Consider the following 11,745-nt stretch of genomic DNA (forward strand, 5'->3'; position numbering starts at 1 on the left):
GATCACAAAGCTAAGAGCCCTAAATCCATCAATGTCAAGGCAATAAGGTTAAAGCTTCAATTAGAGATTCACAAACAGTTTAAGATCATATAATCCAAAGTCCTCATTTTACAGATGAAGAAACTGAAATCCAAAGATATGAATTACCTCTGACCCACTCAGCTCAGTAGTAGCAAAGCTAAACTCTTGTTTTACTGAGCTACACTCATGACTCTCACTCCTATGGCTCTTTCATATAACTAGTTTCTTGAACTTTTCAGTAACCAAGACAAATAATACAAATCAGTTTAAATCATATATACATATTTATCCTTTAGAAAAACTAATAATAACTTTTCCTTTACTGCATCCTAAATCAAAATGTGTTGAAAATTATTCAAAAATTTTCAGCTTCAAAATGTCTTATTCAAATGCATCAGCTATATTTTTAAAATTAATTTTATAATTATAATTTTTGACAGTACATATGAATGAGTAATAATTTTTTTTACATTATCCCTTGTATTCACTTTTCCAAATTTTTCCCTCCCTTCCTCCATTCCCTCCCCTAGATGACAAGCAATCCCATACATATTAAATGTGTTACAGTATATCCTAGATACAATATGTGTGTGTAAAACCAAATTTCTTGTTGCAAGGTAAGAATTGGATTTCGAAGGTATAAGTAACCTGAGTAGAAAGACAATAGTGCAAACAGTTTACACTCAATTCCCAGTGTTCCTTCTCCAGGGGTAGCTGTTTCTATCCATCATTGATCAACTAGAACTGAATTAGATCTTCTTTATGTTGATCAGGTATATTTCTTTATTGAGTTTATATATGAGTCACAAATACTAGGAAGTAGTAGAGAACAGTAAGTGAATAAATAAGTCCTGGTCACAATTATTAATAGCTAAAATTTAAAATGTAAGGATAAATAAAATTTCTCATCCTCAATCTGATACCAAGAAACTGCAAGCAAAATAAGTAATGATAGCAGTCACTGTTCTTAGATCAATTTGCACATTCATCCTTCTTTACTTTGGGATTTTTTTCCCAAGATTTCAGGCTTAAGTAAATAAAAACCTTGACAGAAAATAACTCCAATCAACTAACCAACAAGAATTTTAGATATCAACTCTGGTCTTCATAAGGCACAAATGACTAGATCAGTTATTTTTGTTGTGTTTCTAATGCTAGCTTTTGTTATTATTTTGTTTTTAGAAAAATATTTACTCGATTTTCTTTGTGATCACAAAATGCTAAAGACCAAATTAATCTTCATTCATTCCAGTTTGCTAGATTTGACATACTAAAGAGCAAGTTAACAAAATTGCATTTGTATATACATTGTATTAAGCCTCAGAATGTTTTTGTTTGACCTTGACACACAAAATAGAAGGTTCCTAAACTCCTCCTCTCTGGAAAGCAAACCAGGAACACAAGTAGCCTGGTCCTGCTGAGCTTTGTGTTCTGCTGGATCAAAAGCCAATATACTGGCATCACTCACTATGGAGGCGACTGCAGCACCACAGCAGACTCAGCACTATTTCTGCAGGAACTGTAAGAAGAACAAAGTCTGAAGAATATCCAATTGAGATTTTTAAATCCCTAAATCTTGCAAAGCATTACATTTGAGAATGAGTTCTCTATTCTCTTATTGAGCTGACCAATTTAATCTAACAGAGTACAGAAATATGTTCTAATTAGCTCATCGTTGGCAATTAACAATCACAGAATTCAATGATTCAGTGACTAGTAAACTAAGGGTTATCAAAAGAATCATTGATAATTCACATGCAAACATAAAATTTTAATAGCAAACATGAACTCAAAAGATTGGTTCTCTACCAGAAAAGTTAACATGCTCATCAAAATCTGATTAACAAAAACCAAACTATAATATCTATGTATCAAATATAAGTAACAAATTATACAAACTACAAAGGCAAATAGCATATGTAAGTCAACTCCGAATAAACATTAAAGAAAGTCCACAACTTGTGAAACGTTGCAATTAAAATCCTTATAAAATTACCTATCACCCACCTCAAACAAAAAGATCACCTACAATTTCAGGTGATACTTAAAAATATTTTACTAAGTATTTACTAAGTAAAATACTAAGATACTTTAAAAGCTCTTGGACAAACTTTTTAAAGTGTATCAATTTCTACCACTACCACTATTATCTTTAAATGCTGCCAAACATCTTCAAAACAAAACCTAACCCAACTAAATAACCTCTTACATCCTTGGTGACAAGGACAGTTAAAAACAGATAAACATTTGATTAGTTGATCATATATTAATCATTACTGATTACCATTTTGTATAAAGATGTCTTTGCAATTAAAGCTGTGATAAAAACATTCGATTTTCAATATCAAATTTATCAAAGCTACATTGAATATTTTTAAAAAGCTAACAGTCATTCAACAAATATTTATAACTTTCTAGCATGTGCCAAGGATGGTGCTACTAAATGTTCTGGGGAACACAAAAATATGTATAAGCTAGAGCTCCAATCCTTCAGGAGTTTGCAATCTAATAAAGGAGAGAAGACATTACAGAAAGAAACCATACCATCAATTATATGAATAACTATCAGAGTGGAGATTTCTAAAACGCTTCCATGGACTTAACTAGACAAGCCAACTATTTATATTTTTAAAACATTGTAATAAAAAAAAAAATTACTCCATTTACTAAGGAAGCATGAATTAGTGCAATGATTTCAATACAGTAAGATTATATTGTCTTTATTAAGAATTCTCAATGTTATTCCTAAATAATGACAAGTGTGTGATCTTCCAATGAAAATGAACCTACTTAAATGTTTTGCAATAAATAATATTTAGAGAAGCACTGGTCCAGAAAAAAATCCACCAATTAATTGAATTTATAAATGAAGATTCAGCTAGTAACTATTTGATATCTCAATCTAAGCACAATGCCTCTGATGCCAAGGTTCAATCTTCTGACAAAGAAAGAACAGATTCATCCTGGATTATAACAGACTCAAGAAATACATCAGTAGTAGGCCTTCAAGAGTCTTGATTCCTCCAGCAGTAGAAGTCCTGCTTCATCTTCCTCCAAAAGACTAATAGCATGAAGGAGACCCTAATATATTTTTGTCCCACTTCCCAGTACAAGTCACTTTTTTTTTTTTTTTTTCAAAACACATGCATAGATAATTTTCAACATTCACCCTTGCAAAACTTATAAGACACTTTAAAGAAAGACAGAAAGAGACAGGGGGGGGGAGGTTTTCTGTACTATGCCATACATCACATTGGACTGCCCACTTGGTGTGCTGGCCCACTTCTTGCAAGAACCAAATAAGTGCCCTCTATTTGTATCTGGAGATGCCTCCGAGTAGTCAATTTGGGTAAAGGGGTAAGGTAAGCCATACATGGCTGAAAAGCTTTTCACTCTACAATTGTAGATAAAAGACCACAACCATCAGTGGAGATAATGTACTTACAAAAATCATTCTACTTAATTTAGAGGTCATCAGTCTAACATAAATTAAACATAAATAATGTCAGATTTTGATAGGTAAAGAAAGAAGGAAAGTATTAGGACTATGTAGAATGGTCCATAAGGTTACAGACAAAGAGCACAAGAGAAACTTGGAACAGCTGAAGACAAACTTAAGTAATAAGCAATTTGCCTAAAGGCAGACTCATTTATGTCCAATAAAAATACAAGTTTTCATTTGTATAATACAATGCAAATACACTGCAGAATTGTCCCATAATAGATAGAGCAGTGGACAGCATGCTACATTTGTAGTCAGGAAGACTCAAATCCAGCTCAGATACTTCCTAGCTGTATGACCCTGGGCAAGTCACTTAACTTTGTTTGCCTTAACTCCTCATCAGTGAAAAAAGCTGGAGAAGGAAATGGCAAACCACCCCTGCATTGCAGCCAGGAAAACCCCAAACAGAGGCATGGATAGTCAGACAAGACTGAAAAACGATATAATGTCATAAAACTAGACATGCAAATGAATCTTATTCATAACTCATGAAATTTTTTTTGTTTTTAAATAAACCTAGCTGATTTAATACAGAGAAAGTTAGTTTCTTAAAGAGATACATGTATTCCTTGAGGTATTACATAGGACATTATAACAAACTACCTAAAAATATTATTTGTTTTGAGAACAAGGTGACAGTGCATAGGGCTTGAAGATAGAAAAATCTAGGCTCAAGTCCTACTGCTGACCCATACTGATTATGTGAGGCTAGAAAAATCACTTTTTCAGTCTCAATTTCCTGGTGTGTAAAATGGGAATAATAATAATAATAGTATTCATCCACAAGCGTTGCTCTAAATTATATGATTATATAAGACAATATATGTAAAACATCTTGCAAATCTTAATGAGCTACCAAAATGTTTCCTATTACTGACAAGAACAATTTTCCATTCAAACACTCCATCTTTCATTCAAAAGAGTGTAAAGATAAAAACTGGATCAAGGTTCCAAAAGAAGAAAAACAACTATAATTTGACAGGAAGTTTACCGATGATGACTTTGACTTTAAAAAAAATCTATTGATTTTTAAATTTAATTTTATTATGTTTTAACCGATGTCTACTATAAATAGTGAAAAGAAGGGGTTAACAGGAACATATGTTATGGAAGTTGAAGCTAAATTATGGGTGTTCAATATTAATTTTAGATTTAGGGATAGGAGCTGTGATTTCATTGTAATGATGAACTCTCAGGCCAGGAAATTATTCTACCTTCGCTGCAGCTTCTCAATCTAAAAGAGCTACCTCGACAGCTCAGTGACCAGCCCAAGATCACACAAGTAATATGTGTCAAGAGCAGGACATGAAAAACAGAACCGCCTAACTCTGAAGCCAGCTTTCTGTCCTCAACACACTGCCTCAAATGAAAGAAACAAGAAACTATGCTACTCTACAAATTTGAGCACAAAATTGGAGTCTACAAAACTTCACTGATCACCAAATGTCAGAAAAGTCACATGGTATTCTTACCTCGAATACCAAAAATGATTCACAACATAGATGTTCACAGAAAATACTGACAGGGCAAGTGACAAGCAACAAGATAGAGGTTTAGCTGTAGCTAGCTAGATAAGAGACTGTAAGAGACTGAAGTAGATGATGTCTATATTCCAACTTTAAAAGTCCACAATTTTAAATTATTTTTCTGGTCTTCCTAAGTATTATCTAGTCCACATTAAAAGAATTATCATTTTGCATGAAAGACTAAAATCAGGAAGAACACTCAATGACTTCAAATCCCTGCAATTCATTCACAAGTGCAGATCATTAACCCCCTTCCCACCTTATCCCACCCCTCCCCCCACTTCTCAGATGATGGTTAAAATGTACTACGTCCAAAAAGAGGGACTGCCCTGTTGCCAATCTAAGATAATGAGCCTACGCAAATTTAGCTAAATTGGAAAAGAGATACATAATCTATTATGTGCTCCATATTCCAAAACCTTTTGGCTTGGCAGCATCTGCCAGATCTTAATTTCTACTGTCATAACCTTCAAGAACCCAGAGAATGCCAAGTCACAATGAAGCAGAGGATTTTTAACGCAAAGGAATCCACCACAATAACAATGCCATATGGTATGTGAAACATACAAAGTAAAGAAACATGAAACAGTAATTAGCTGTCATTATCACTGCCATACATTGTCAATTCTTCCTAGTCTATCAAGTTAACTCTAACTACTACCTTTAAAGTGCTATCTATGTGTCTGTGTGTATACCAACATGCAGATTAATATATATGTATCATGTACTTATATCATGTACTTATAATATATATTATATATAAACTTTATACATGTATAATTTGGAGTAGTCAGAGAAGGTAATAGTTTAGTCAGGCTCTGAAGGAGATGAAAAGAGGGAAAAGGGAAAGCATCTTAGATAAGGGCAAGTGTGTGAGAGACAGGATGAATCTAGTATTTGTGGGACAATGGGGAGAAGTGTCTGAGTGTGCTGAAGAGTTTGGGTGTTATTATAGAATGCAGATGATTAAGATTGTTATCTTACATATGATAGTTAGAATGATGTTAGATAAATGATTTCTCTCTATATAGTTCTGACTCTAAATAGCAACTCAATAATATTTCAGAATTTTCCATTGTATAGTCCAGGGCTATAAATTAAATGTTATATTTCACTATTTTTCTTAAAATATCAGGAAATATCACAGATTAATTCAGTACTTAACATGAACTCATGAATGCTTCAAGTTTCTAATAAGGGCTCATTTCATGTTTATTTTCTTCTATATCTGCCTACTCTTTGAGTTATCAATTACCACAAAACACTTCTTTTCCCTTTAGAAAGAGACAACATGTGTAAAGACTTAATTTAGCATAGTACCTGGTATATATAGTAGGTGTTTAATAAATGCTTTTTTCTTTTCTCCCTTCCCCCAAGAATCAACTTGCAACCTAGAAGATAGTTGATATCCCTCCATTCTCAGATGTTACATAGCATTACAGAAAACAGCTCTCATGCACTTATCACAGTCTATTTTCTGTTAGTTATTTATAAATTTCTTTTCTCCCCTACTGTATTATAGAATCCTTGAAGGCAGAGATGTTTTTCAAGTCTTTGTACAAATCCCTTAGTACTGAACTTCATACCTCCCTCAAACTGGTGCTTAGAAAATGCTTGTTAAAGCACTTGGATTTGAGAATGGCAACACAATTCTCCTAGTCACTCAGACTTTTACAATCAATTTTGACTGACTCTTATTTTCATTTTCTATAGGTAACTACCAAATCCCAACTAGTCTTCCTTGAGGTATCTTTCATCGTCCTTCCCTTCCATCTCACTGCCACCAAGACAAGGCAATATCAGTCATTTTGTGCTTAAATTACTGCAACAATCTTCTAACTGACTCCATCAATTCATCTCCTTAATTCCAATCCATTTTGTACAAAGCTGGCAGACTAATCTTTAATATTTTATTATCAACAAGATTTTTGCTCTTCTACCTCAATAAATGTTGTCAGGAAGGAGCTTTGTAAGCTTAAAGTATACTATGTAGTTCTGAGGTACTATTTTATTTGAGAGGATCCCAACCTTTCTAAGCTAATAAATTATGCTACAGGATCCTACACATCTACACCCTGTAAAACCTGACACTCCAAAAAAAATAAATAAGTAAATAAAAAATCTGAGGTTATTTTCTAATCTTTCTTTTCTCTGTCACAAATTCTAAGAGAATGTTTACTGCCATTGCTTCAGTCATCACCTTCTTTCAGACCCTAGAGAGATTTTGTGCTAAAAAGACTTGGTAAATAGCTGTGACCCCCAGATCATAACCTTTCTTCTTAACTAGCTCTTGCAGCCATCACCCAGGGAATTAATTTATACAAAAAGGTTACCTGGCAATTGCTTCTGTAGGTCTTGAAATCACAACTATAGACAACTCAGAAAGGAGAATTCTCCCCAATGTCCTTGGAATTGTCAAATGGCTCAACATCAAAAATAGATAGTTTTATCAATGGAAATGATTTTAAGGAAGATTTATGATCACCTTCTTCACTGCTGAACCCTAAGGACCACAAGGCCTTTCCAACTTACTCCTATATATGTTTTCCCTTTATTTCAATAAATACTCCTTGAGTGCATCTATGGCATTAACTTTAATTTGTCTTCACCCATATTAAAACCTATGTGTTTTTTGACTCATTCACCATCATAGTAGTTCTCTCCTCAATTTTCAAATGTTTTTTACTACCAAGTCAAATCAAAATTCCTCTAACTTGGCTGTCAGGATCTTGCATTATATTTGTACCCTAAGTAACCATCTATATTCTGCATTAACACCCAAACTCTTCACCCTCAGTGTTCCACACACAACATTTATCTTCTAAGTCTTTGCCCTTCCCCTTTATAATCATCTAAAATGTCTTCTTCCTTTTTCCCTCCTTCTTTCCATTCCCTTCAAAGCCCAACCATAATCCCATCTTCTCTGACTATTCTAAGCACTTACAGATATCTACCATCTCTAAAAAAATTTTTTAAAATTATTCTATAATTGTTTCACATGTGTTGGTAGTCTCCCCAGCTAACAGAATATGCAAACAAGATAAACCTATCCAACAATCATTCATCAAGTACCTGATATTTGCTACATATATAAACACACAATGTAAATAGCAAATAATATGGGCACCTATTCTGGGGGAAGGAAACAAATGATCATGAAAGGATTTCTGAAAGGGATGGCACTTGAAGTAAATGTTAAATGGAGCTGCTTAGGGATTCTAAGAAGCATAGGTAAGAAAGAAGTACATTAATTACAGGAATGAGGGATAGTCAGTGCCAAAGCTAATAAAATGTCACGCACAATGTATATGTAACAAAGAAGCCCTTTTGGCTAGAATGTGGAGAGTGTAAAGGAGAACAATGTGTAGGAAGTTAGTTAAGATAGATTGGGGACCCAATGAAGAGCTTTAAATGTCAGAGATTATATTTTGTCCTAGAGGAAATAGGGAGCCATTGGAACTTGTTAAAATAGGTAGTGACATGGTCTAACTTGTGTTTGGAAAATCACTTTGGCAGCTGTATAGGGCATGAATTGGAAACACCAATGAGAAAACCGTAGCAGTAGTCTAGGCAAGAAGGTAAGTTACAGTGTTTGTGTTATTAGTGTGAAGGGGTTGCATATGAAGAAAACTGAAAAGGTAAAATTAAAAACTGATAAAACCTGGCACCTAATTGAATGGGGGGGAAGGGAAAAATAAAGAGAAAACAATAATTCTAAGGTTGTGAATCTGGATGCCTTGGAAGGATGATGGTACCCTACACAAAGTAAGGAAGTTGGGTAAAGGACATATTTTGATTTTTTTTTTTTTTTTAAGAAAAAGATTGCTGCACAGCCCTCCATTTCCTAGGAAATATACCTCAGATATATTTTGTATACATGTATACCTAAATATGTCATACAGTGTATTCCCTTGTAAAGTGGAAGCTTCTTGAATACAGGAACTGTCTTGATTTTCTTTTTTTCCAGTTCCTGGCATACAGCAGGTGCTCAATAAATGCTTCACCACAGATGTGTGGATTTTAAAATGCCTTCAAAATATCCCGTGGAAAATATCCAGTGGTCAGTTGGTAATGCATGACTGGAGCTCAGGAGAGAAACTAGGATTGGATTTATAAGCCTAGGCATAATCATGGAAACTCAGGGAGCTAATGAGATCATTGTGGGAGAAAAGTACCCAGGCAGAAGCTTAAGGCACACTTGTGAAAAATATTTTAATATTTTTCCTCCAAATGGAATTATCCGCACAGAAATTAGCTCATGCTACACCTTTATCCACTGTTCACTCTGGAACGATCAGTACAGCAGCAGATATATGTATAAAGTGTGTTGCAGCACCAGATACAAGTCTATTTCAAAACCCGTCAATATCCCTAGACATTGACAGCAGCTTCTTCAGAAAAGCCCCACCTCATTTCCCTGCTCCTCAAAACATACAGTCCCCCACTTCTCAGTCCCTCCGGTCTCCAGAAGCCTCTCATGGAACTCAGATGGCTCCAGTCCCCCTAGTGCAAACGCTTCTCCCCGTTTTTCACGGCTCCATTTCCCAGGCCACACAGTGTGGCTTCAGCCCTACTACGTGCAGAGCTCTCGGAGTCAAGGGACAAAAACCCGAGTCCTGCTCTCCGGGAGCTCGCGGGGGTGAAGCGAACGCGATAACGGCGGAGTCAATCTGGGGTGACTGCTAGAGGTGAAGACTTTGCCGGACTTGAGGCTGCAGCTCCCCCCGCACCCCTCATGCTCCTGACACCGACGCTGGGTTCATTTGCTGACCTCGTTTGTGTCCATCCTCGGTCCCCGCGCCCCCCTCCCCCTCGTCCCCGCGGGCTCGCTTCCCACCGGGAGGCCCACGCCCGGGGTCCCGGCCCCGGGTCCCCTCGCGCCCCCGCCCGCGCGCCCCCTCCCTCCCTCACTCACCATGCTGGGTGAAGATATTGAAGCCGGCCTCCTCCGCGCGCCCCGCCGCGTCCCGTCTGCGGCCGGCCGGCCTGGAGGCGCTGCTCCCGCGGCTCCCACGGGGTTGCGGCTGCTGGAGCCCAGGAGCCTCCCCGACGCGGCCCACCTGCTGCCCCATCCCCGCGCTCGCGTACTCCCGAGCCCCCGCCGACCCCCGGTCACATTCCTCCCTCCTCGGCTCCGGCCTCGGGGCTCCCCGCCCGGCGCTCGCTAGCTCGCTCGCGGCGGCGGCCGGCCCGGCCGAGCGGCCTTCGCGCGCGGGGTCTCGGCCGCCGCCTCCACCGGGCTGCGGACGACTCACGGGCTCCGGCGTTCCCTCCCCCTCCGGCGGCCCCGCGCCCCCAACGCCGCCGCTGCCGCCGCCGCCGCCGCTGCCGCCATCTTAACCACTGAGCACGGGCGGAGCGTGGGACAGAGCGTCTCCCGCCCCCCGCCCGGCACCTCCGCTACAGGAGGCGGGGCCTCTCCCAACGGCTCCGCCCCAGTCCCCGCCTTCCCTAGCTCCGCAGGCAGCAGCTGCGGGCGTCTCTCTCCACCTGAGAGCTTCTGCTCTCTGCGGCCTCCAATCCTGTATTCGCGCCCCACGGGCACCTCCCACGCGCTCCTCCTCGATTTCCACCCTCCCCATCGCCGCCCCTTCCGAGCGCGGCCCGCTCCGATCTCCACCCGGCCAAGGTGGGCAGCAACGGGCTTTTATTGCGTGCCCATTTTGTGCCAAGCCGGGGTACCAATACGTATTCTTAAATATTGAGAAAGCCCGAGTGCGCCCGTGACCCTGGACAGGGCGGCTGAGCCTCTGTTGTAACGAAATAGACATCACCTACTTCTCACGTCTGTTACCGATCCGATGAGATGATACTTGTGCGGGGCTCTGCAAACCTTAAAGTGCACATAAATACGCGTATCATCGGTCAGTAACATTTATTAAGTGCGCCTGCTACGAAGCCGGCTCTGATACAAAGCACTGATACTTTGTAGCAGGGGATACAAAGAGAGGGACAAGCCCTCTGCCCTCAAGGAATTCTAGTCTGATGGAGGCAACATGCGGACCGCGGTATACAAGCAAGTTGTACATGCGGGATAAACGGGATAACCAAGCGAGGGAAGAGAGCTGGCAAAGGCTTCTTACACAGGTGGGAGTGTGGCTGAGATGGAAGAGCTGGGAGGTGGAGAAGAGGAGAGAGAGAGAGCATTCCAGGCATAAGGGCAGCCACTGAAACTGTACATGCAGCCAGTGTGTGTGAGAGGAGGGATGGGAATACAGGCTGATGCTAGATGTCTTTTACTATTCTGCCATATTTATACATACACACACACAAATATGGCATGAGTGTTAATCACATATATACACACCTAGGTATATACATGTCTGTGTCAATACACAGTAAGTGCATGTATATGTTGCCTATGCTTGTTTGCATGCATCTATGTATATGTGCATGTACACGTGCATACAAACCTATGTGTATACTGTACACAAAATGAAAAAATCACCAGCAGATGGGGAGAGTCACAAAGACTTCCTGCACAAGGTGACCCTTGAGGTGAGATTTATAAGAAACTGAGTCTTCTAAGAGGCAGAGGTGAGGAAGGAGTGAATTCCAGGTGGGCAACAGATAATCCATGCCAAAGCATGAATATTTTTGCCTTTCTTTGTATTCTCAGCACTTAGCACAGTGCCTGACATAGTAAGTACTTTTAATAACTGCTTGTTGATTGATTGATTGCTCTGTGTGAGGAAC

At 39.0% G+C, this 11,745-nt stretch overlaps 1 protein-coding gene across 1 annotated transcript in view; it reads right to left on the reverse strand.

Annotated features, from left to right (window-relative positions):
* ABL2 (ABL proto-oncogene 2, non-receptor tyrosine kinase) overlaps positions 1 to 10,305 on the reverse strand; it is a 106,217-nt gene extending 95,912 nt beyond the window's left edge. The window contains exon 1 of the mRNA XM_074308484.1: positions 9,965 to 10,305. Coding sequence (XP_074164585.1) covers positions 9,965 to 10,121 — 157 coding nt within the window. The 5' untranslated portion in view covers positions 10,122 to 10,305. The remainder of the gene's footprint in view (positions 1 to 9,964) is intronic.
* Positions 10,306 to 11,745: the final 1,440 nt, after the last annotated feature.

Source organism: Sminthopsis crassicaudata, chromosome 4 (genome assembly GCF_048593235.1).
Source record: "Sminthopsis crassicaudata isolate SCR6 chromosome 4, ASM4859323v1, whole genome shotgun sequence".
NCBI lineage: Eukaryota > Metazoa > Chordata > Mammalia > Dasyuromorphia > Dasyuridae > Sminthopsis > Sminthopsis crassicaudata.